We start from the raw sequence: 27947 nt of genomic DNA on the forward strand, positions 1-27947 counted from the left end.
GTACAAGCTATACCACCAATCCTCCTACATGGCATATAGCGGGGAAACCTTTACTTTACCATATTATAAATATAATGCTCGACTTCTTCGCATGAAAGTTTTTCACGCGTCCCTCGATGTGAGCTGAAGAGGAATTAAGATCCAGGTGGCAATGAGTACTCCATGTTGAATAGTAAACTGGTAAAATATATTCACAGTTTCCAACACATTAAGAAGGTAATATTTCAGCTTACAATATGTTTGTACATAAAAAGACCACTATAAATATTAACAAGTTGTATCTTAACTAAGTACTCTTATTGTGGCAGTTGAATGAACTTGTATCAAATATAGGTATTTAATGTCGATTATGTAATTAATCTTTGGTATGTCACAAAAATATTCCACTCCCAAGATTAGCAGTGTATTTGGTAGATGTCTTTTATGCTTCCATGTTGTAGTTCCAGATTTCTCACAACCAATTCCGCACATTTACTTGTGTGTCGGTGCGGCTGTGACCATATGCCAGTTCTAACAGAAATTTGCGAGGGCACTTCACATTTGGTTAGCCTCTTATATAAAGGGTACCCAGGATCTTTCATCAGGTGTATCAAATCCACTTTCTTCCATTGCTGTGGTTAAGAATATGTCGTGCTATAGATCCACTCCTCTGTATATCCTCATGGTGTTGTGCTAACCTTAATATTAGTAAATTTATTTCCACCCAAAGCATGGCAGAGTAAAGAGACAAAATGTGGCTGAAGAAATTTTATAATAAGTCCATCTCTGGTAGTACCCACCATGTCCATGTGGTACTTGGCTATTTTTCAAATTCTATGAGAACTTGCAAAAGTTGCTCACACAGCAATGAGCGTAGAACAGTTTTTTAGGTCTCGCTGGTTTAGTTTTCTGCTGTGTATAAATGAACCTATTTTCAGAACAGAAAACAGTGAATGGGACACATTCAAAGTTTAAAGAATCTATTGGAGTTTATTTTCTCATATCAAGAGACAAAGTTCTCCAAACTGCACATGAAATGCGAGCCTTTTTTAAAGATAAATTAAGGTAAGCAGGTGAAAAGGAGATGTGAAGAGCTGAGACCTCAGCATTACTTGTTGGAGAAAGGTAAGCTTTACATTTTGGCTACTTTACTCCAGGGAATGGAGCCACTGGTGTCACCCATGAAGAGGCTGAGTACGTGGTGGCAGTCGCTTTATAGACTGAGCTGTTCCAGGAACTGATGCACCATGGTTTATTTTGTCTTCACTAACACCGTCTGATTAACTAGATGTGCGTGTGTTCAGGATCCACCACTCACTGCATGCACCAAAAGACATACCTCTCTCTCATCCTTCATGACATTTCCATCTGCGAGTCATTAGATTCTGTTAACTTAAAAACAAATGCTTAGCAGCTAGTGTTTCTCTAGAATCAACCTGTATGACCAACCTAAGAAGAAAAAAACACTGTGACAGACCCGGTTATAAGGGCTTTCAAGCATTTTATGATGTACACAATCTGCACCACCAGTACACACATGCGAGAAGACGATTTAAAAATAAATTCAAACTCTAAAATACATATTTTGGTTGTGTACCAGTTAGAAATAAGGTAGTCCTTTTGAGAATGCATCAGCAAAGGCTAAATGTTGGTTCTGTTGATCCACCTCAGTTTCTCGTGGCTTTGAAATAATTCTGAAACACCCTGTAGGCATAAATCTCCATTTTTCCATAAGTTCACAGTACACACTGCTCCTTCATGTACACAATCATCGAAGTGGTGGCATCCCATAATCCTTCAACTCCCCACTGTGATTTCCTTTACTGTACATTAATCCTGTTATCTGTTGAAAGACAAATAAGACAATTAATAGCAGGTAGTACTTATTCATCTGCTACTGTTCCACCGACAATATTCTGTTACCATTACAAATGTTGTGTGGGGGATTCGAGGCATATTCTTAACTTTGGTGTCAGAATGATGTGAGTGGTCACCTTGCATACCAGCTACTCCACCCCAGAGCAAAGAAATCTGGTACCCACAAGGTACGAGGCTAAGTGGTCTATAGGGCTAATTTTGACACTGTGTCAAAGAGAAAGAACCTGTCCTGCCAGGAACCAAACCCTCGTCATTCAGCCTGTAGCCTTCACAGTACTGACTTGCGTAACTAGCTCTGTAGACACCTAGTACCACATTTAATCAAAATCAATTTGTTTCACAAACAGCATATGCTAACAGACAGTACAAACTCCCCTTACCTCTTCACTTCGTATGCTTTGTCCAAAGAATACACGCCATCATACGTACACGAGGGTAAGGAAATATTGGGATTGACTAAGATTAAGAATACAGTGGTATTCCCATTTTCATGAATATTGGGTTAAAATTACAGAAGCAATATGTGTTACAAATATGTAGAATGGCTTGGTTATGTTCTGATCTGTGCCTTGTCAATACAGACTCACACAACATAAATTTTGTCCCTGCAGACTGAGACCTGGGCTTCCTGCAAGATTCGTATTCGTGGTCCAAGGGGAATCCCCATCTTTTGCAGTCTCTCTTCAGTCAGGTATGGGAGTTCCACCATGCCAACACGCTCTTGCTCAAATGTCCCTGCGTACTTCTGCAATCAGCCACAGAAATTTTATAATTACTGTTATGAACATACCGAAACTACATTTGTCAGTGTTCAGTCTTTAATATCCTTATAAAGTAGCTTTTCAGCAAAAGCTCTTTTGCTTTTGTGATCACATACTAGTTGACTCGCGAACAAAATGACTACTGTCGTCCTGGATGACAAATTTTCAGACGCCAAGCTAAACCAAAGAACGCAAGATGAGGTTCTCTCTAACTTCACCTCTCACATATCAAAGTATTTTTCATACAATATAATTCAACGAAAACTAAGTGACTTGAAACATAATCTGCCCCATCACAATGACTGATGATTTTACACTGTCATGGCTAGCTCCTCAATGCATTATAGGTCCAACGAACCTCATACCCCAGCTTCTTCAGGAACAGTCTGAGCAGTGGCGGTTCATCTCCAAAGAACTTGGTGAGTTTCTTGACCCTAGTTGGATTCGTGAGGGCATCTCTGTCTCCAGATGCAAGGAGATTGTTCAGTCCTCGAGGCACGGACTGAGATCTCACTGCCAGTGTTTGTGATCGCAGGGCCGAGATCTCCCCCCTGATGTTTTCCATCTCCTACACAACACCACAAGCAGTTTTTTTCTCCCTGAAAGTCTTACGGAGGTGGTAGAAATTCAGACTGGTTCATATGCTACGGGTACTTCGAATTTATATGATTATTTATTATTTAATTAAAAGTGGAAAGGAATACGGAGAAGACATTTATGTTTTTCTGACATTTTATTGGAGAGACCAATAAAAAAAAAAGCAAGAAACCTCAACATGGAAAAGCATTTTACAAGTAGTTCAAATACCTGAATCATCAAATGCTGGGTTCGCATCTCTGAAGAGAGATGTGCCACGCTCCTCGCCAATGTCACCACATGTGATTCGAGCCGCTGAAACCGCTTGTTGATTCCCTGAGCATGAGACATAACACGAATTACCACAAACACCTTACTTTCCCTTATTTTCACATGATTAAAATTACCAGTCATACAGACAAAGTTCAAGAAAAGTCTCCTCTTAACAATAATATCTTATACCTTAATATCTTTCACTTTCTTTCTTTCATCTTGTCTGCGTTTGTCTCTGATTGGCCGACTGCTGACTGAACTTGGTAGAGATGACATGCTGCCATAAAGACGACGTTTATTAATCCGGGGGTCTGACGGTTGGTAACGTCCACCATACTTCTTAACTCCAAGTAGTTTTAGTACCTGAATAAATATTAATTACAAAACTGGATTTGAGATTTTCACTGCAGTGAGTACAAAGATGGTTGTCTTCTGGGTAGTAGCGCCATATGAACATTATGTCACTAGCGGCCAACCCATCTATGTTATTTTAATTTGCTTCCATTAATATAATAAAATGGCAGCCTGTAAACTTCTCTTACTGCAAACAGATCTTGAGCATATACGTAATTCAAATTCAAATTTCTATAGAATAATATTTGTTGCTAGGCATGTGAAACTTTGATTGCAGCGTATTCGCACAGAATGCGACCACTTCTACCCCGCGCACAACTGAGATAATATTCACTTACTTCCGAGTACATGTTCTCAAGGCCTTCCAGTTGCTTCCTGATGGCATGAGCATCTGTTGTGTCTATAGTGGTACTGAGATCATCATCACTTGAGTTGTTTTCAGTGTGGCCATCCAACAAGGAGTCCAGGCCTGTTGTTGTTGACGTGAGGTCAGTGGTGTCCAAGCCAAACACAGAAGCACCTTAACAAAGTTCGTCATGAATAGACATGATTTAGGCACATGTGAACACAAAGTTCGCTTCGGTATCTGACAGTCATTGTCATGTAAATAACATGTATAAAGTACGGTTCTCTAATTCTGGTGACAGGCTATTGCGAGCACAGTAACAAACCTTGTTTCATCAAAGGCGGGAAAAATTTGAAACAATATTAATAAAAAAAATTCTGTAAGAACTGTACATCATGTTATAAAAAAAATTACATAAATCATAAAAGTAACAAAATATGAAGATAAGTTAAGCATACATATATACACAGCTTTACAACAGTGCGTGATTTAACGCAACATGAAATACACAGCCATTGCACTGACTTACTAAGTGGCATCTTGTTCTGATCGCCTTTCTTCCCACTGGTAAGCATCCCATTTTGCCTGTGCTGTTTGTCAGGTCCGAGCTGGTTCTTGCTGCCACCACGATTGCTCCAACCTCCCCTGTTCCCAGTTGCATTCATATTACCTCCACTGTTCATACGTGAGCTGTGATGTGACTTGCTTACAGCACCTCCACCAGTGCCACCTTGTGGAGTTTTCCTGCGACAGAAAGCAATATTTCTGCTGTCAGTATGTTTAATACAATCATACTTAACAACACTACTGCAAAAATGGCTCATGTACTATTACAGCACTCATTTTGGGAACAGCTGATCATAAGCAAGTAAAATTTTCAGTACTGACACGTTTCAGAGATAGAACACTTACCTCGAGCTGTGCTTGTATCTGGTGGAATTCTGCGGAGAAATTGAGGGACTTGAGCCACCGCCTGGTGATAGGGGGGGCAGTGGTGGGGTCATGGAAGAGATGCTCTCACTGAGTGTCGAGTTTGTCCCTGCAGGTGGCACTGGGTGACCCAGTCCATGCAGCTTGGGGTCTAGAATTTGACGCAGCTCAGATTCCACAATGTCCACCCACTCGGAATCATTTACTGTGAGCAGAAAGAGCACTGGGTGATATTTCAGGTTCTCATGGGAGTGAGTATGAAGATGACTGTCTTCTGGGATGTTGTGACATGTCGTATGAGAGAAATTGACCAATGTTTCAGAGGAGCTCACTGCCTCCATCATCACGGCAATTACTGCAGCATCCCAGAAGACAGTCATCTTCAGAAAGATCCCTCTTTGTTCAGTCCTGCTGACAAGAGAGACAGACTTATAAGTTTTGACAACTTTCCCATGGACTGTGATGCCACTTTATTGAAACAATTTATTAGTGATTATTATGTTATGATTTCTCATGAATTCTGCTCAAAAGGCACAGTGATAATTCTGATTTTCTCTGTACACGTCTAAATGAATAAGTTTGCTGCTAGCTTCAAGCTGACATAAGTGCATACGGGCCACACCCATATTTTCAGAATCAAAGTTCAAAATAAGCAATGCAACCTTTACTGCATATATGTAACAGTTAGTAACTTACTGCCCAAATAAATAATTTAGCTATGCCATTCCTTAGAACATCTCTGACTGAATCATTTTACCATCACAGATTTCATATCGTCAAATAACCACACTCACATACACAAACAGACAATGGACATAGTCCAAGAATTTACTGATCCTGTACCCTTTAAAATTGATATCTGGAGTTCGCTTTACTCCCATTTTGATGTCCCTAACATCATACAATGGTGGGGAAGACAGCTCTTCACAGCTAACACAACTATACCTTGTACAGTCCTCTCAGGAACACTAACCTGTAGACAGAGCTGCAGGCAAGCCATATAAGCCTTCCCTATAGCCACTGATCCCCTGTGGTGAATCTGATGATTCGGTGCTTGTGTCAAGATGCTCTGATGCTTCCCTTCTTACGCCTCCTTGTGGTACCTGATGACCACCACTGTAAACAGTGCTGCCTCGGCCTGAGTCAGCATTTGACGATGACTGTCCTGTGCTTCTCTGCGTTGCTTTTTCGTAATCTGAACTCTGACCAGAAGAATGCTGTTGATTGTAATTCCCACTACCAACAACTTTTGTAAAGTTTTCACCCCTCACTGAATGATTACTACCCCGTAAATTATTAGCTACTGAACTTCCTCTATTGTTGCTGGTAACAAATCCACCTTCATCATCATCTTCATCCAACCGAGACTGAGACCCTCTGCGGGACTGACTACCTCCAGCTTCCCTCTTTATCAAACCCACTGTGTTTGGTGTCCCATAATTAGAGACTGCAGAACCCTCTGTTAATGGTCGACTGCCTTCCGCATGTTGGAAACTTAACACACCTGCAATGTTCTGCCTCCTCATATCAGGTTCCTGGTCCTTGAGTCCATACTGACTTTCCTTACCACTTGCTGGCACTGCATGCTGGTAGCCCTGACCATTCTGCCGCATCACCATGTAGATGCCATTCTGATCCAGCATTCCCTGCTGGAGTCGTGGGTGCGGTCTCTGATAACCATAAGGCGGCTCCTGGACTTGTGTCAGGAGATACTCCCTGTTTCCTAGAAACTCTGCCCCCCTGTCCTGTTGCACTGTTGCATGTCCTTGCTGTTCTGAACAAGAACCTGGGGTGCCCCTCCCACTCTTCCACATTGTGGCCTCTCCATCAGCTCCCCTTCCTGGAGGTCCATCTCCAGTCCCTAATCTTCTTGCAGTCGTACGGGGACTGTGGAAAGTCCCTCCAGGTATTTCACCGCTGTAGTTCCTTGTTGAACCCAGAACCTGCTGAGGACCGCCCCCTAATACGCGTTGTTTCCGAGACAGTTCCAATTCTTCCGAGTTTGAGATACCCCCAGTTGCGTCCTCTTTCTGAATGGAAGCACCAGCCCGACCAGTGGCAGTAACTTTGTGAGGATTCCCATGAACGTTCTTACTTGAGCCCTCAACACTTGCACCAGGTGTATTGTTCAAGGCCACTGTACTGTTCTGCCCACTTTCACCCACTTTGTTCCCTGCCTCAGTTCCATTTGTACTATACACTTCACCATTCCCAACTGCATCCTTTGCCTTTCCACTTCCAAATCTGCTCGAGATCATGTCTTTTATCGTGTGATAAGTCCGAGAGGAAAAGGCCTTGTTTTTATCCCCTTCTTTCGTGCCATCTTTTGTCGCATCCTGCAAGCCACTGTTCTGCGCATTGCTTCTTTCCGTGTCATCCTCCTCCACTCTCTCCACTTCGTCTTCTCCCTTTGCACTATCTGAACTGTTGATCTGACTGGTCCTTCGAGGCTGGTCCTCAAGAGGCAGAGGAGCCCGGCTCCTACCTACCACAGCCTGGGACTGGAAATTCTGTGCATTTCTTGCTTGACAACTGTCTGGAACATCATCAGCACGTCCACTTGCCACCCAAGTCCGAGGCACAGCCCCAGTTGAAACTCCACCATGGTGCCTGTAAACTCAACACATATCAATACGAGCTTGGTACGGCAATGCAGCTGTAAGTAGACACGGAAACAACAAAAATACCAACAGTTATAAACTGTGAAAAACAAAGAATTCTCTTCCATACGGTCATAAAGTGCCAGGTTCAAAACATTGTAGTTCATTTACTTCTAGGAAGATATCATTAGTTGCTGCCTCTACTGGAAACTTCCACAAAGATCACGATAAATAACAGATTATCTTGAAGGAGAAGACTGTTTACTGCTTCAACTTTCTCAACACCAAAGCAGATAGGAGAGAATTTTTCTTGATACAAAGACTAGTGTTCCACAAGACACCACTCACTGTATCGCTGTAGGCTTAGAAAATACGCATTTCAGTGTGCACTGCTGCAGAGAAGCTGCCTGGTAGAAGAAATTTGGTGTGAAACTATCTTGCAGTTTTGAGTTTACAATTTTACCCAGGCTCACATACAGACAACTCACCCATTGTACATGAATTGGTTCTCAGTCCCGTTTGCACCGCGGTACTGACTCCTGAATTCATGACCGGAATTCTGGGGAACTTGTGACTTGGGTCCCCGGCTGTCATGAACTTGCATTGTAGGGGCCTGCAACATGCCAAAAAAGAGAAACAAGCTCATTAACTTTTTATACTGAAATATCAAAAACATTTCTTATAATTTTTCAGTAAATAAAATGTTTAATATGAGCAAATTTCTCCTTACCAGAATTTAAGAGAGGATTTGGTCATCTTTAAGAAAATCTCACATGTTCTCACAAACAACGCGGTGCCAAAGCTGACTGCAGTGACAACAAATTTTCGTGAATGATAACCGCATGAATAAAGCTGTTGAAACACGCCAGTCAGACAGCACCATTAATATACAAGGTTCTTTGAGTATTTAAAGTTTTTCATATATTGTAATATACTTCATATAATCATGGAAGAAACTGATAAGGACACGCCAAATCAAAGTGTAAAGTATCATTCTAAATTTTTATGACAAACGTGCAATATTTTAATACTTTGCTAGGACAATGTCCAATCTCTGTACCCGTTATAAAGTCTGGTTTTTTTATCTAATAGATTCCAAAGAATACACACATTCTTGCCTGAAGACAAAGACAGCACCAGTCTGAAACAGTTTAGGATTTTAATTTTTTTTTACTTTTCAAATAACAGACAACTGACAATTCCCTAACACAGCATCAAAAACTGTAAAATGTTGCCTGTGAAGAAAACAACACCACGAAAGACCTTGAAAAATTTGAATACCTGCAGCAAGACAAATAGACCTGACATGAGAAAGGCTGACGATGACTTTACTTTTCCCTTCTTGTCCACTGTTCATACACACTAACCTCACTCTTGTTCTGCAATGAAGCTCTGTCTGCAAGCTTATTGATATTGCAGTAAGGCTGCCATTACTTACAAGGGTATGGCCACTGAGGGGGGACGGGGTGTCAGGGGCAGGGAATTGGCATGCCATGAGCCATTAACATGCAGACTGTATCCACAGGTATGACAGAATTTACAATCTTGAGATGGGTAGGGCTCTTGTAGGAGGAGATGTAACATGAAGTATATGGGAGGTGGTTTAGATAGTGAATAACCTTGTGACAGTTCAGACTCACTATGGCATACTTAATTAAGAGCAGCGAGTTTTGTAAGCCTTGCTTTATCACCTAATTTGCATTAATGAATAACAAGTCAACCAAGGAATTAACTAGGTAATGGAATATCTAATTATTTATCTATCTATCTGAGATTTGAGGTCCTCGTGGGGGTGAAGATGCTCATTTTGGTCTTATGGGCTGTAATGCTGTGCTAAAGTCCACAAAACATTACATCCCAGAAGATGAACATCAATAACTATTAATCTATATATATATATAATTAAATAATTAATTATCCAGCTAAGTCCATGCTACAAGATCTAACATAAAAATCAATTTTGTGCTCATAAAAACTCATGTCCATATCATCACAAAACTGTGTCACACAATTCAAATAAACTCAAAATATATTCCTCCAAAATTAATTGTAATGTTATCTTCACATCCACATGTTGATCTCCCAAGTGGTCTCTTTTTCTGAAATCTTCAGATAAAAAATTGTGTGGGTATTTCTTGGTACCTCATGCATAATATGCATGTGGCCCATTTCAACCTAACCTACAAAATTTTCTTCACTTGCCTCATTATGGTTACAAACAAAATGACTGAAACCTTTTGAGCACTCACTTGGGTGAGGCCAGGAGCTTTCTTGTCTTCTGTCCAGGCCAACTGCTTGTTGGGGCCCTCGGGAGCAATGGCTGTTGCCGATGCAGATTTGGGACGCTGCTTCTTATACTCGTGTAGTATTGGAATCTTTGAGTTCTTGTCCGCACTGCTCAGGATCACTTCTCGTTCAATCTACATCAGCAGTGTTACAACGTAAACAAACTAAAGAAAAACATTGCTGCTGCTGCTACTACTATTACTACTATCATCATTCTTCTTCTTCTTATTTCTTATTCTTCTCTTTTTGCAAGTTATTACTGTTATTATGTTGAACAAAATATTTGAACACACAAAAGAAGGATTAACAGTACGAAAGAAAAATATGCACAATGAGACGAATCATAATCTGTACTTTTCACTTAATGTAACATGTCAAGAAGGATAAGATGGGCAGGTCATGTAGCATACCTGAGGAATATGAAATTTATATAAAATTTTGACCAGAAAACCTCAAGGAAAAAGAACACTCGGGAGACAAAGACACAGGGCCAAATTTAAAATGGATTTTAAGAGAAATATGGTATGAACATGTGAACTGGATTAAAGTGGCTTCAGCCTTAAGATGGAGCCAGTTTGTTTCTCCATCAACACAATGAGTCTAAATGGTACCAAAACCCAGAACATCATTAATATATTTATTTCTGCAACACGTCACCCAATTACAAGACAAATCAAAATGTGAATTAATTTCTCGAACACACACGACACATAAACTTTTCTTTTTCCAATTAAAAATGTCACCCAAACAGTGTTTGACTCACAGAGTATATAATCCCTGGCAGTGTATGTGTTAAAGTGAGAGGAGTTTTATCTATGAACGATTTCAGATGTTCACTCAAAATTGTTTCCCATTTCATTCCAAATCAACGTCGGCACAATTCCCATGTTATAAACAGAATAATCTAATTACGTTATTTCACGTCAAAAGAAATCGGGGCAACTGAGTGAGCGCGAGTCGAAGCAACGTCGTACCAGTTAGTTGGACTGCGTTACTGGCAGAGTATATTCAGTTTACACAGAACACACATAATCACTAACACTCACAACATCGTTCTCATTTCTTCTTCTTAAACTGCCATTATGCCGTGAGAACATTCCCACACAAAACACATTGCAAGGAAATGGTATTTTCATTCTCATGACAGAGATAATAGACCTGTGCCTCATAACAGAGGCCTACTGAAAGCAACTTCGGTAAATTAACTAAGCAACTGGTCTGTGTTTCATTCACGAGAACAAATGAAAAGATGCTCTGGTTTAGTATAAGTCAAGTTTACTACAGTTTACAAAAATATCTACTATTTAAGTTGGATAAAAAAAATGGACTCAAAATTATGCATAAAAATCTTGGAGGAAGATGTGTTTGAAGAAACTTGTGCATCTGCCTTCTGTCATTAGAATTATTATGACAAGAAGTTCTGGGAAAAACTAGCTACTATCATTAGACGTCCCTCTATCGGAAGGTAAATCCTTATATTTATAACCAGATGTTGTTCGATATTACAACTCAGACAGAAAGACGACCATCTTCGTGGATATTATGCCATGTAGTCTGGTAGAAGTTTACCAGTGACTCAGATGAGCTTATTAATATTAAGGGTGATGCATTACCATAATACAAAATGCTAATTTATAAACCTTGAAGGAATTGTAGACCTAGATGCAGATGATAGTGTGTATCGATGAACTTACCGAACACGAATCACACAAATAATTAATTTACAAAAAAGTTCAGGGCACAAGAAATTGAACACTGACCTCATTTAAATCTACAACATTTATCTGAAACATTCTTAATATGGTGAATATTTGACAAATTCAAGTAAAAATATTATCTTACTCTGTGTATTGCGATACCAACAGTGTGAGTAGCATTTGTGAAAGAATTTTAATTTGCAATAAATGGAAACTAAGGCAAATTATGCAAAATTCCTAAGAAAGCATTTTAAAAATATCTGTACTCTGGCTCATCAGTTTTGCAGCTTCTCGTTCAGTATAACAAGGTCTCCCTAACCTAAAAGTGCATAAAGTTCAGTCATTTAGAAGAAAAAAAGTTCCAGCAAAAAATATCTGAATCTGAGACAGATGAACTGAAAGAGACTGGAAGAAATTTTACAGTGAACAATGCCATAATTGACGCGTGTCTGCTAGAATTCTTACAATGTGCACATGAATTAAATTATGACAAATAGGATTAAACACAGAATAAATATACACAGAAAAACAAAAATTTTAATCGGTAACCAGAAAGGAAATGAAAGACTGAAAAACAGACATGGGTTAATATTAGAAACAATCTTCAAGTAAACAAGATTCTGTAAAGTTGATTGGATTCAGGCTACCGCAGAGTAACGAAACTCACCGGGAACTTGCTGGAGTGCGTGTGCAGGCCTGAGGTACTGCTTGTGGCTGGAGGCTCGGAAGCTGCGGCTCCTGGTATAACTGTTTCTCCATACAGTGGAAACGGTGGCATTCTGTAAGGCGGTGGAGAGTAGCAGGTTGTGGAAACACACGATGACAAGGGCTTTGGGGGTGGCACGGGCTTGTAAACCCCATACCCATCCACCTCAGCTGCAAAACAAGACATGGACCATTACATCAACAGCTGTTTGTGGGTTCCATTTAACTTCCAAAGTGGTCGATGACAACCACGCACTATAAATTAAAACATCGATGTCACGGTTATGCTGGCAGACGGTAGGTTATGACATGAGCTGTTTATCTGTCCCTTCCCCAGCTTTTGGTAAAGAATCAGAATTCAAAATTTTATTTTGCTAACCTGAATACAGAGCAATTTTAAATACAAATTTTTCCAAGCACATTTTTTGGTCCCAATCCCTCCAGAGGAAACCTGCTGGTACACAATAAAGAAAGACAAATTAAAGTGAGTGAGAAGAAGTCAACACTTACAATGCAGACAAATGTTTCTGATTAGGAACAACCAGACATGCATGTGCAAAATTGTAATTACCATGACAATACCATACAGTCCTGGTACATACTCCTCGTTTTGCCTGCTATAAATTCTGTTCAACCAAGGAGCTCCTGAAGGCAGCTATAATTTGTAGGTACATGTGACAGAAACAAGTTTTGTAACCTCCCCCACAAGCAGTGCAGTCTGCTGTTCCAACGAAACAGAAATTGCTGCATTTGACATGTCACTCCCCTCACTTTCTGTTTAACTTTATGACCCTGTTTGCTCTTAAGAGCAGCTCCAGTGGATTCAAAGTCAACCCACTCCACGTCACAGGGGCTCACCTGAACGCGTGCCATCATTCGGCTAATCAAGATATTCCATAGTTTTGATCATAACCTCAGTCCACACCTTCATATCTGATCATTCAAAAGGCAATTTTTGCACTTTTAATATTATCCTTGCAACTACAATTGCACATTATGTTTTCCGCCAAAAATTCTGCAACATTTCTCATTTCAATCCCGAGTATTACATTTACAGCTTAAACACACTGTCGCTGACTCCAGGCCCACATAAATTGTTGCCAAATTTGGAAATTCAAAGTCCTGACAGGGAAGTGATGATTATTTAATGACGTCGTATCACATTAGCCGCACCTTGGTTTGGAGGCATGATTGCTGGCTCAGGAAAAAATGCAATTGCTGGTGTGGCCTGATACTGGTGCTGGTGTCCGGACCTTCTGAGACGAGACTCCTGCTTTACCCTGCGAACTGTACCCCCACCTGTCGCTGCCATGATGCGTTCAGTATCCCCATAACAGCAGCTTCAAATGTCCTCACACCTTACTATTCCAAGGTTAGTTTTAACACGGACAAACAGCGTTTACCACAATTTAACACTCCTTCGAATTTTACGCACACCCAAAACTAAAAATGGGTTAAATTTACGTAAATAATATTTTCAGGCTCCAGCTGTAAAAAAAAAATTGCTGATTTTCAAACTCAGTAAACACTTGAAGATATTTGATTTCTGGGTTATTGGTGGCCTGTGGTATCGCTGATATTGACCAACGTTTCGGAGGCAGCAAGCACCTCTGAAACGTCGATAAACTACCACACCACCGGGTACAATAACTCAGAAAACAGTCGTAAAAACCTGAAATCTCACTCAGAAAGCAAATCGCATCGTAGAATTTCTGTGTGGAACTACGCAAAGCACACGGGAGCCACCGGGGCACCGACCGACATTGGGACAAGGGGCCGCCCTAGTTCAATTATCGATGGACTAACCTTGCCTGAAAGACATGTTACTACATCGGTTTGTAAAGGCACACTTGCCGCGAATTGCAACCTGTTTCTGCCATCTGGGATCCCATCGCTTTCACTCTCTTAACGAGGCCACACAAACAAACGAATCTCACCAAGGTGAATTAGCCACGAGACTGGTCACTGAACTGACACCATTTCTAATCCAGTATCTCCACACAAATGATGTTAACACCTAATTTTAACTCTTAAAGCACACTGGTAACTATAAGTACCACCTGCTTTAACATCCAATGACGATGAATCTGCCCACAGAATGTATTTGTGGGTTACGTATAATTCTCAAAATAAACAGCGATTATTTCTTTAAACAACGTTAATCAGTTGATTTCGTAATGGTGAAGCGTTGTGTTTTCTTCGCGGTACGGACTGAATTCTTGTATATTTTTAGGTGCGTGACCCCATGCCGCAGAGGCCTTCAGCCGAAACGGCCCCTCCCTCTCTGGGTTCAAACCCCGGAGATTCAACCAACCAAATTCCTTTGGACAACTTGCCTGACGGGATGACCTCCCATCAGCAGCAACGGATCCCAGTTTGAATGGTCGAGGCTCCCGCCACGACGTAACCCTGTTAGCGATAGCAAAATTTCCGTTTCTTATATTAAGACTGTTTACCATTTCCAGCAATGCGCCTTGTGTGCAGGAATGGTTTCACCTAGGTAGGGACGATGCTTGCGCTTGCGCAGGCCTCCGCCCTCAGTTAGCTTTTTGGTTGGTTGGTGGAGTTGATTTTGTAATGGTGAAGTGCTGTGTTTTCTTCGCGGTACGGACTGGAATCTTAAATATTTTTAGACGCGATCAGTTGATTTTGTAATGGTGAAGCCTTGTGTTTTCTTCGCGGTACGGACTGGATTCTTAAATATTTTTAGACGCGATCAGTTAATCTTTGTAATGGTGAAGTGCTGTGTTTTCTTTGCGGTACGAAATGGATTATTAAAACGAGCTTCGTGCTTCTAACAATTTCTTTCAATTTAAACTTATCTCGATACAGGCAGTTGAGTTGCCACAGCCAATGAATGGCCCGCGGACCACTAATCACACCACACAAATATTCTACCTGCGCGACTAGACAAAACCCCGTCCCACTAAAATGGCTGAAGACGTTGTATCAAGGACGGGCAGCGAGTTCAAGCCGATGTTAAGTTGGGCTGGCATTGCGTAAGTCTGGTGCATCGGAGGACGTACAAGCCGCGAGCCGATTACTCATCGCCCTGATGATGGACGTCGTAAGCGCCTTTGAAACGTCTGCTCCAACTGCAACTGAGCATCGACGAGATAATGCGAAGTCCATGCAGCAGGGAGCATCTTGAGAAGCTGATAGTCTCTCAGGCTAGTCAAGAAATTTCCCTCCTTTAATGGACTCAGAATGTACACTACAGTCTCACAACAGACCGTCACTAGACGCTACCCTGTTCCAGATCGATCCAGTTCATATTCTTACCTATCAAGATACATTTTAATATTATCCTCCCATCTAAGCATACTTCTCCAAAGTGGTCTCTTCCTTACAGGTTTTCCTAACAAAATTCTGCAGGCATAACATACGAAACCCACAAAAACACTGGGCAAAATGGAGATTTATTCATTTTTAAAACAGGTGGTACATATAGTTACCACTGGGCTTAAATTTTGAGTACTTCAGTGTGAGATTTTAGGTTTTTACGACGGTGAAATTGTGGATTGTATTTCTTCTCGGCTGTGACGCCGTGCAGTCTGGTAGAAGTTTACCAACGTTTCAGAGGTACTTGGTGCCTCCATCATCAGGGCGATGATGGGGCAACAGTGAACACTGTGGTGTTGTAGGTGGTAACCAACCCCTTGAGAGTCGCTTAAACCCCGCATGTGGAAGCGACTCCTACAAGCCTACACGTCATCACAACGCAGAAAACCACGACAGAATTCTTCAGATTACTTCAACCACAGGACGTACACAAAGGTCGCTGATGATTCTTCGTTAACACCTCAAGACACCCAAAGTTTCGATTTTAATAAACGCAACAACTGGGGTGGTTTCACGATTAAACTACACTGATTCACACACTATCACTTCGCTGGGTCAGTTGATAAACTCGCAGAAAGTTTGTCTTGACTGCACGAGTGACTACGAAAGGGAAATATTACTAGGCCGACCTGGGAACGAGTAACAGCGGTGATGGTTACGCGCGGCTGCATTCCCCTCGCTCTCTGCCCCACCCCCTATCTTGTTAGACTCATTATGAAACCTCCTTGACTCTACGATTAATAATACTTTGTTACGAACACTGGCTACGACGTTGGCTGACTGATAATACATATCAGCGTTCTTGCTGAACTTTCTTGGTACAGTCTTCTCGAAAAACTGATGGCCAAAAGGCCTGCAACAGATTCTCTACTTCTAAGAAACCCAACGTGCAAGATTTGACCATAACTCGAGTAATGCCAAGAAGACAGGAGACGCACCACATGGTCATGGCAATGTATAATAGTTCTTTCATTCTACCTGCGAATTTAATTTATTTCTTTGTAAACTCCTCCTGAAACTGCCCTCACTGAGAGGGGCGACTCCCCTTTATATAATTCCGAGGCAATAAATATTTCGCGTGAAAATACGGAAGGGAAAGTTGGTTTATTCAACACTGAAGAAGGGAATTTTAACTGCCAGTTAATTATTTTGTATTACAGAATATAATAAAGAAGTCAGCTAGAATTTCTTCGATTGTTTTGTCTAATCGGCAGAGATTACGAACCTATGACCCCTGCTTGCTCAAATACAGTGCCTTAAAAGAGTTCCAAGAAATGGGGACTTGATGCAGGACAGAATAAAATATAAGCGTGTGTTGTAAGACTCCATACTTGTTTCGTGAGTAATAAAATGACAGGCTCCTAGTCGAGGGACTGCCATAACAAAAGACGATATCCACCTCCTGTATACTCTTGCTACGTAATTTGGGCTGCGCGCCCAGCCGTAATTCCGGCCTTAATGGCGACGTGTTATATTCATTCAGAAAACATCGGCAAACCTCCCTTAAAAAAATCTTGTAAGACACAAATCGGAATCTTTCCAATGATGCGAGGCTTGAATGACGCTTCAGATGAGAACGCTGGACACATTTACCCGAATTATTTTAAGTTAGATTCATAAGCCTCCTGCCACAAAAGTGTGGTAAACGTTTGCCGACGTTTCAGAGATGCTTGCTTTCCTGTAAACTATAAATAATAAGGTAATATTGGTCTAATGATGGAGACGGTAAGTACCCTAAAAACTTCTACCAGACTACACGGCGCAATAAACCATCTTCTTACTCGCCTGGAATCTCGTAATGGATTGTGTGCATTTATTTTTAGACAATTTTGGGAAGAAGCGATTTTTTTTAAAACGGATAAAACATGGAGGAGGTTAATTGTGTTTCCGCTCGCTTCCAATTATATTCAACAAGAATTCCATACACTTCGCGTGGGTCACCTTCATTTGTCTGCCCGTCTTCCTCTCTGTACAGTCAGCCACGAAAAGCAAGCAACACTAAAATGAATGTTTCTAAGGAGAATGGGGAAAATGGTAAATGCGTAGTTGGTTGGGGAACCTGATACCACTTGGGAGTGGGGGGGTAATACAATATTAAAATGTATCTCAGAAACTGAGGAGTGGATTCAGCTGATAAGAGGGCATGATCTAATAGCGAGCTTTTGTTAACATGGCAACTTGCCTTCATGTCCTGTAAAAGGATGGATTATTTTATTTGATGTTCATCAGCATTTCAAGAAAGACTGGCCAGCATATGTTAATGTTTATTTCAACATCACCTTATAACGATGTTACCCACATGTCCATAAGCCAGCTTCAAACCTTGTTCCTGAGAATCATGAAAATCATTATTATTATTATTATTATTATTATTATTATTATTATGTTGTTGTTGTTGTAAATTACCCGTCAATAATGACGGGAAAATCAGAGGTGGTAAACATATTCGTAAATATCATCCCATGAGGTCAAAAATCCCTAAACAGCAAATGATCACAAACCGATTTAGCTGCCAACATTTGCTTATTATATTTACCTAAATTTTGTTCGAGCCAGGGCAAAAAGATTTTTAAAAAAAATTCACGTAAAAATCCGTGTGGCGATCGGCAGAGCGCCGAATGTCTGACGCAGCATCCCAACACGTTTCAAGATGCCAGCAGACCACTCGCAACGAGCCCACAGCCACACAAGAGTCTTTTCAACGTACGTAATTCCATTTAGCAACGCTTTCTGGTTTCATTATAGTAAAGCAGGCACTCCCATTTCTCGGAGTCTGTCCTCCCTGACAAAACTCACCTCAGGGTCACTCTCGAGAACACTCGTTGCTTCAGATGCTTTAAGTCGCTTGTGAATCATGAATATTAAATGTTGCCGCGACCTATTTTTTTTAAGGGCTTTACGAAAATCCCGACGGAAAAAGACAAATTGTATCTCCAGACCGGAAATCGAAACCAATTGACCGCGATGTGCAAGGAAGTGGTCGTGGCGAATTTTAAACACCTTCCCACAATTTAACTGGAGGAGTTTGAAAGAAACGGGCAGACACTAGAATGTTGCAATGGAATAAATAAAAATGAAACAAAAGACGAACCCCTTAGCGTCCAAATATTTTCAAATTAACAGCAGCAAACGCCCGTTACAGAGACCGGAACTGAGGTACAGGTGGCCACAAAGCGTCACTTCCTGCCGCCCCTCCGCGCACTGCAGGGCTTTATTTCCAGGGTACGGAGTCTTGATTCATGTTGGTACGTCTCAGGTTCGAATCTCGACGTGGAGATATCACGAAAATCAGGAATAACCTGAGTCATGATTCGAATTGCGTATCAGCCGAATACATATCTAAAGCCTTTGCTAAATTAAAATTTAAAAAAAAAATTACTTACTTGAATTAAATTGAGCGATCCAAGTTAATTAACCTGCATGAAATCACTGCTCACAGGCAACTGCATACAGAAACAAAAACTCGCAAACAGGTTACAAAGTGGCGGCAGGGTTTTTCGCAGCAAGAGTGGAATAACACCACGACGTCATGTGGATTCCTAGATACATCTTCAGGGAGACACATTATAACGGAGGCAGTAAGACCTCTGAAACGTCGGACAATTTTAACCATATTATAAAGATCAACATCCCACAAGACAGTCACCCACACTCCAGACATGCCCAGTTCGACTTTTACGTGATCTTCCCGATATACCCCACACAATAAAATAGGCCATGGTCTACCCCTTACGAATCTTTGCCTGCCTTCACAATTCATGATCAACTTCCAATGTCCATCGATGCTAAATAACGTCTGTGAATGAAATAGTATTGTTAAATAACACATGAATCGATCATTAAATTTATAGCATTCATATATCACAGTGATAGTTATGTGTTGTTGTTGTTGTCGTCATTATTATTATGAGGCCCGTTTCATAAAATAATTTGATTAGTCGTCTCTGAGAAACTGGAAGTGACGTGTTTACATTCTCGCTGATTAACACACAATAAAAAATAATAAATAAAAACATACCAATACGATACTATACTGAAATATTCGACCGGATTTATTTTTTTATTTATTTAGTGTTCTGTCTGAGGACAGGTCCGTATGAACAGGATCCTTCCATCCTTTTCTCGGACTGGGACCTGTTCATATACGTTCTTGGCAGATGATCCAGAAGTGGTTTGCCATTGCCTTCTTCTGTGTGTGAATGGGGTAATTATTGGGATGCCACGGAGGAAAACCCCGTGTTGCCTAGACCACGGCCTTGCCCAACACAAGTTATAAATTCGGGCACCGCCGGGAATCGAACCCGAGACCCCAGGATTACAAGGCCAGCGTGGCTACATGAGAAAAATTAGAATTTACATGGTAAGAAAATTAATTATTTAAAGCCTACATCATTCTCCTTACAGATGAATTACCGACTGGCGCAAACGGATTAGTGAAGTGATTAAAAGTATTAAAACGTGTTCATAAAATATGCGACATAGATCACTCATGCACGATCCGCCTTGAACCAGTCGCGGAAACTTCAAAAGCCGGAGTACATTTCGCAAGTCAACCTTTGCGGGTAATTTGCTGTGATTTGTTGCTCGCACAAAATCCATAAGTCTCCGCTTCTCATCCCAGCACGGAACTAATGACGTAAAAAAATCCACGTCCGCTACCATAGTTTGTTGTAGTGCTTATATATCGACGCTGTATGAAATATATAAATCATCTGCGGTTACGTGAAGAATTGTGATAATTAACGGTAACAACGAGTTCTAAGTTCATCTGCCGTTACCGCAATATATAATCATTTTACAACGACGTATCACGCGGTCATGTATAAACGTGATTATGAATTCCGAATCCAGAGGAAAGTTGAAAAAAAAATGGATCACAGATGAGAACTCAGGTTCTCACGGCATCAAGTATGAACATGAGTCTTGCAGGACGTTGCGCCGTTTCGGAGGTGATTTCTGCCTCCATCATCAGGACGATCTGAAAGACAGTCGACAAGCGGACGGACTGACAGACGCAGTTTTCCTTTCTGTGTTCAGTTTAATTTATCGTGCTGAGAATAAATAATAACAACACTAAATCGATTAAACAACACAGTCGATCTGTACCTCGAATTTCCATTCCTGTGTTTCTGTAATTTCTCGTCTAAGATCGTGGAAAGCGAGAAGGGGGGGGGGTGCAATTTGTGTTTCATCGTGACTCCTTGAGGGGACAAACAAGGAATGTTGTTTCTCTTCAAATCCTCGACAGGGAAAAAAAAAAGAGGTTACAGTGAGAATTCCTGCATCAAGCCGACCGTAAGTGTCCATTACCACGCTCGACTTGGTAACCTTAGAAATGCAGATTACAATGAATGATTTTAATCGTCTTACAATTTGCGTCTTCGAGGTTCCTACAACTTCAAAACTCACTACCTCTGAATTTTGGTACACGACCCTGGATAGCCGCTAAGAGACCCTCGGTTCTTAACCTGCTGAGTCCATTTCCCTCAGGGTAAATCGACCATAGCGTGAAGCTTATCTTTACGAACTCCTTACGATATGATGGATCTTAGGGAAGAAATGTTTTGAGGATGGAACTAGCTCAGGGATCATATCCAGTGGCGGATTTTACAGTTGCTGGATCTTCGGGGTCTGACAGAATTTTATTTAATCCTCTGAAGCCGAATTTCGTGTGAATAACATATAAGCATTCAGTTCGTACCGCAAAGAAAACTATGCAATGTGATCTGTGGTATGACGTTTGAAACACTAAATGTTGGACACAACAGACGAATCTAAAAGTTCTCAAATATTCACTGAAGATAAACGGCAATTTCCTGCTTTAAAACTCCTGACACAAGATGCCTGTCCGTGGATCTACTCTGCCTAGAGGGACTGAAGAAACCCACGACTCAGGTACCGGCCCGCCCATTGATGGGCGGGGGAACAAAACGTGACATATTTCATACAAAGGGTCGGGTTACAATGTACAGCGGGAGTCAACGCCCCCTCACGTGAGTTCGTGCATCAATGGACTAAGTCGCGACCTCGGATATTGCAGGGTGTTCAGAAAAATCTGTTCACTGGAGCAGTGTTCCTCAAAGAAGATTGAAATGTTCCGTGGTGTTATTTAAACAATATCAACTGCCCCTCGTTTAAATTACTCAAATTATAAGAACAATACAAATTTAAAATTATGAAATTCACTACAATTCAGAGCCCGGCTGTTTCCGTCTTCACTAAGAACTAAAGATGACACGCGGTCCATAAAACCTTTTCTGACAAAACGAATCTAGGCTGACAGAATAATGTTCATTTATTCGTCTTGCTCAGATTATATATCATCGAATGAGAGCAAGATAAGTGACTAAACGTGTTGTCCCGGAACTTTGGGGGGGGGGGGGCTGAGGAAAACTACGAAAGCCAGTCTCCGGGCCGAGTTTTGAACCCGGGACCTCTCGAATAAGAAACAGGTCGGTCACTTGTTTAATTATCTCAACAACATATAGGCTACAGATGAAGAAACTTACGTAATGGCACGTCAGAGAATAGAACCGAGCTAAATGAAATTCGATAGCCACAGGTGAACGAGTTTTGCCAAGGCAGTTCGTGCTTTGTCAGTGCCCAACCCCCACAGGAAGTGACGTGGTGTGGGGGAACCATAACAGAGCATCCTGCTTCCGCCTCGAAAACAAAGGAATGTCGAAGAAACAAACCGAAACGCTGAGAACTCTTACTGGAAACTCAACCACGACCACCTGAAGGAATACAAGTCTTCGGGACATGATTTAAAGACTGAAACATTTCCATAATCCCGATGACAGAGGCTGCATATACATGATTTGCGTACGCACACTATTCGAAACTCAACTTGTTTTTATTCAGTGCCTCCGTAAAAATTACGTGTATGTCTTTAAATATGCCATGATCAATCACGTTAAAACCCTTATCTGTGTACTATTCATAATCATCTTCCCATCTCTTTGGCCATTTAAGATCAAAAGGCTTCGTCAAATAGAAAAATCACGTACAGTCAACATAAATTTTTACGAAGTCTACATAACCAGAGGTAACCAGATTCAAGGCACTAAGATTATTTTTTCAGTGCACTAAATAAACTTTTTGAATTTGAACACGTCCAAAACTTCACGCAAACATATTCCGGCTGTCATACATTCTTAATACATTAAATTTTGCTTCGTATTCTGAATGCGGGAACAATTTTTCGTTTGTCTCAGTGACTTTCAGTTTATGAACAAGAACTCTGTTTCTGTCAGACGCACAAGCTGGAGCTTTCATCCGCTGCTTCTCAAGGTCCGGCCAGTTGATGACGCATCTTATAAAACCTTCCGCGTCGCCTTATAAAGAACCCATAAGGACCAAGGCAAATTTCAGAAATACACATGCGCCATAAGGTGATGTAATGTACCACAAACGAGCAGTCTACACTTCGACTGGACCTCATACCGACAATTTTTTGCAACGACCAGCGAAGCTGGACGCTTATTGATAATAAATACGATTAAAAGTTAAATCAAAATCGGAATTTAGCGTCGAAATTGCAATTATTTCACATTAATACGTAGGCAGTTGTCACTTAGCCTAATCACAACGCAATGAAATCGCTGCATATGAATATACAAAGACTACAAAAAAACTGCCCGTCAATAATGACGGGAAAACCTATAAACAAAGCAAACCAGCACACAAAATCACTTATTTTGCTTAATTGAATAATACAATATAATTTAACGTACTGCAATCCGAAATACGTTCTTACATCGAGGTTATAATAATTCGACACAGTGGACATCCATGGCAACGGTTATAATATTATCCCATAAAGCCAAAAAAATACGCAAATGGTCACAAATAAACCAACGCTGCTTAATCTATAAATAGATCAACAAAGCTTCAGCAGTGTTACAGCGGGGAAATTCGATAAATACTTATATTTCTTACAAATCAGACCGATTATTCGACACCTAGGGCAGTTTTTACGTTTATGACGTACGTTCTCTCAAACAAACAATTATGTTTCTTGAGTCGTTCTTCTACTGTGCTTATTTCCCGAGCTACATGAACAGCCCTCACTGGGACTCAAACTCAAGACAATTCTTCGGAGTTTTGACCTTCCTCAGATCTCTTCAAGGTCTCAACAAATGACATGCCATGTTTGATGTAAAACGGTGCATCCGTTCTCGAGCTATAAGCGAACGTATACATACACACACGCGCAATTTAAATTTTATATAAAACACGTAAAATAATTGCATATAAATTTGTTAAATCGGCCCTCTTTTGCAATTAAAACATTTTCTCCGTGCTAAAAATATACTAACATGCATCTTCGTAACTCTAAATGAGTGCAGTTGCTATGGAGACTGACTGTGATGATTCCCAGCGGAATGCAGGTGATGCAATGTTGATCAACATAAACAAAGACATTTATTATTGTTGTTATTGTTATTAATATTATATTGCTGTATTTCTACCATTTTTGTGTCGTTATTCGTGAGGAAGATAAAGTTGCTGTCTCAGAAACGGTACTGTCCAACGAAGGCTTGGACTGGAAGTGCATTGAACCAAGAGATTCGAATGCGCGAACAAGACACGAACTCTCGATCGCAACGCAAACGACTGTTAACGAGAGTTATCAGACTTACCTGTTGTTACAAACTCCTTAGAATCCAGTTTTCCTCGACACCAACGAATTAAAGGTCGAAATTCTGCGTGAAGTGTTCACCGCGGAATCACGCATGATTCACCACTGATGAATGTTTTACCTTGCACTGTGCTGGTGTTGCTGCTTCCAGGAGGCTGGACCACTGAAGATGCCAAGAGACCTCGTGGGGGAAGTGGCGGAGCTGGACTGGTGGCTGCGAACCCCAGGGGAGTATCGGAATTGGAACTTGTTGTCTGCTGCAAGGACGTGACAATGGAGCGTCCGGCAGCGTCGTGGAAACTCTTCTGAGACAGAAACAAATGCAACGGGCCAAGAAATTACATGTTCATTACCACGTCCACAAAAACACTCTAAGCCAGTTGAATTACCCTTTTACTGCTGCACAAGAAGGACTCAGCTCCATGGCCTTAAAAGATTGAAATTAAGAACGCTCTCTAAATATTTATCTTCCACTTAACGCGACAAGCATTTGTATATGACAACAGGCCCCAATGACATTGCACAATATCACAATCCACATTTCGACCTCTGAGGAAACTTCAAATCTCATAGAATAAGATAAACAGTATTTTAGAAATTCTCTTTCACGTATCACGTACCAAACTTCTTAAGATTTATACTCCTTATGCGGACAGAGAGACAAACTTGTAAAAATTTAACATTATTAAGATGCCATAAGCCTATTACCATCCACAGCAAATACCACGGTCTATAAATCTGGAAGGAAAGATCACTCACCTCTTGAACACTGTTATTGAGTGGAGCCTGGTTTACGTTTACATTCTTAGTCTGCATTGTGGCATTACCGCTGAGACATTTGTCCTGCAATGAGAAATGAACGTCGTGAGAGGATAATTAACAGATTTCCCAGCCGACGATGAATCGGGGAGAAATTCACGCCCCAATCACTGGCCGCCCTGAGAACCTGAAATCTCTCAACCTTTAGACGTCTTCCATAACTGAAATGTCTCTGGAGTTGACCACGGCTCACCGAGGGCAACGTTGCCACGTCGACATATCAAGAGGAGTACGTTCCAGGCATGTAGACTGCTAGGTAATGTTAACGGCACTGAGCCTAAGAGCAGAGTGACGATGCAGTAACCCTCTTACCGGAAGAGTGCAAGACACGGAACAGTTGGGACTGTCCACTTTTCGTGTTCTGAATCTCGCTAGATTTGGAGCAATCTCTACTGAGGAAGACCACGGCAACATCGGTCACGGTACGTGGTCTTCGGACAGAGATTCCAGCCCGGGACGTATAAGGAGGCGATCACAACCTAACCTGATGGTATAACGCTAGAATATGAGGAAAACCACGGTACTTGGCCAAGAGTGGAAGCCACAACTATCATCCCATATGGAAGGCAGATGTACCTTCTCATCGTCCACCGCATATTTCACAGCGGGAGCGGAGACAGTGCCATCTGTGGTCGTTCCCGCGTTTACCGTTGTTATCTGACATGTGGCACGTGCTATTTCTTGTGCTGTTATAATTTACCCCCCTCCAAAAGCTCCTCTACCATCCAGGATGAGATTTCGGATCATGAACCAGGCGTTCGTAACTTTTCCTCGAGTCCTCAACATAGTAACAGCCTCAAAAACGAAATCTTGTTAAGATGGGATAAGGATTCTGAATAAATATCTTAAGGTGTCACATCGGAATGCACCTATAGGGGCAGAAATAATCACCAGGACTGTATTACCCATAAAAGGTTCGAACAGATAGCCACTGGAATATAAATTTAGCTCAGTTAGCCTACTCGGCAAAAACTTTTGGATCAAGTTTCACAAATTGTGGACCGAGGGACTTGAACTATCGAACCATGGGCATGTATAACTCTCACTAAAGGTATTATTGGCGGGGGGGGGAGAGGGAGGTGACTAGACATCGACGGTGTCAACAGTTTTCTGGACACACCTGTACTTCAGTGCACCGTTTAAGACACTTCCGCTATCTAGCGAGGAAAGATTTAAACACCTGGACTTTCCATTCAAACTCTCTAGACACTAGACACATCTGGTGGCGGGTAATGGTAGTTCAGTTATTACTTTTATAGCTGAAAAACCATTGATCAGATTTAAGAAAAATCTACGGTGAGTCGGGGTTAATAGTGACAAATTTTGGGTCAATTTTATTTCGTTTCTTATCTGTCCAATACAGTGGAATTAATTCAAGATGAAAGTTCAATTTCAATTTCATGATCCGGATTCCCCCACAACAATTATGATCTCCCCAACCATTTAAACTTCTATTAAAATCCAATCAGTAGTTCTGAAGACGAAATGTGCGACTGTACCAACTATTCGTTCATTTTGTCGACTTACAAGGAAGAACACAACCATTTCTATTTCCTCCTCCCCCCCCTCCCGCCCCCTTCAACGACATCCTCTCAACTGCACAGCTCGAATAAAGTTACTCCGACGACGCTGAACATAAATCTGGACAGCCGGTTACCCCAAATCAGGCCTTGCACTAACCTCCTAGGTTCTAGGTTCCTTCGAGGTTCTGTCCTAGACTATCACTAGAAAAAAATCCCACGAAATCTCTCGGTGACATTAGCAGGTGCCCCTGCAAAGTTTCGAACCGGGAACTATTTGTGACAACCTTCACGGCGTGAGGAGTTCAGTAAGAATACAGGCCTAACCACATTTCGTCACAAACCATTCGGTTAAGTCACGGGCGCGTTAATTTCAATTCTGAACGTGGAACATTTCATTGGAATGCCGCGACAAGCCTTCCTGTCACGCGTAATAAGCCACGTTTCACAACTACGAGCTTCAACTGTTTATTCATCTGTTCTTGGTTTCCCTGACAACGACTTCAATTGCCCAGATTCCATACCGTCGAAAAAGACAGTATGATCGGTGAATCAAAAATGAAAAGAACATGTCTCAATTTGAGGCACTGTCCCGCCATTTAAATGGAGTGACTGAGAAAAACCACGAACACGGTCAATGGATCCAGGTGACCTGGAATGCTGCAAACTCTGAAAAAGTGACGAATCCCAAAACTTTTTTTTTTACATGTTCCGAACCAAATTATCTCAACAGGGTCTTAAAATTTTACCACGGCATTCTGAATCACCCTGTATATCTGCATGGTAACTTGCAGTTTCAATTTCCGTAAAGCCATTTGCTCGTACATGACATTAAATAACGACACGCAAGATAAGAAGTCATTTCACAACCAATTAAATAACAAACATATTCAATTCAACGAGGATATTGTCCGTAAATGAGGTATCTAGTTGTTAGAAAATCATCCTTTTGAAGCACTGTTATCTACGTAATACTTAAATATTGAGTCCGTACCGCAAAGAAAACACATGGGTTCTCCATTACAAATACCACTTGGCTAATGCTGCTTAAGAAAATAATAGTTGTTTCCTCCGTGAGCAATAATTTAGAATTACTGAACGTTAAAGCAGGTGGTACACATACTTACCAACGTGTTTCAAAAGGTTCAAAATAAACCTAATAAAGACGCAAGGACATGTTCATTTTACCATAGCTGAGAGCGGTAGCTTCGCGTCCCTCTGCAAGGCTGGTTGCCTT

The 27947-nt window shown here is 41.2% G+C and overlaps 1 protein-coding gene across 1 annotated transcript; it reads right to left on the bottom strand.

The window, feature by feature from the left end:
- Nucleotides 1-165: 165 nt before the first annotated feature.
- LOC110837824 (uncharacterized) lies at nt 166-27947 on the bottom strand. Its single transcript, XM_022080370.2, has 15 exons — nt 27899-27947; nt 25131-25214; nt 24493-24676; nt 12348-12556; nt 9947-10117; nt 8186-8310; nt 6071-7707; nt 5080-5302; nt 4697-4911; nt 4160-4341; nt 3657-3830; nt 3426-3530; nt 2977-3186; nt 2445-2602; nt 166-1822 (listed from the first exon to the last, which is right to left on the bottom strand). Exons 1-15 carry the CDS (start codon nt 27899-27901, stop codon nt 1819-1821), a joined length of 3684 nt encoding a protein of 1227 aa, XP_021936062.2. The 5' UTR covers nt 27902-27947; the 3' UTR covers nt 166-1818.

Source organism: Zootermopsis nevadensis, unplaced genomic scaffold (genome assembly GCF_977971745.1).
Source record: "Zootermopsis nevadensis isolate Lab colony 2312 unplaced genomic scaffold, Znev_1.0 Znev_ptg000002l, whole genome shotgun sequence".
In the NCBI taxonomy this organism is placed as follows: Eukaryota; Metazoa; Arthropoda; class Insecta; order Blattodea; family Termopsidae; genus Zootermopsis; species Zootermopsis nevadensis.

What these genes read in the sequence shown, in the direction of transcription:
- LOC110837824 (XM_022080370.2), bottom strand. An exon ending in CAACACCAGCACAGTGCAAG is followed by an intron (nt 12,557 to 24,492) that starts GTAAAACATTCA and finishes CTTGTTTTGCAG; the next exon opens with CTGAGGTGGATGGGTATGGG. An exon ending in CCCAGCATTTGATGATTCAG is followed by an intron (nt 3,187 to 3,425) that starts GTATTTGAACTA and finishes GGTGTTGTGTAG; the next exon opens with GAGATGGAAAACATCAGGGG.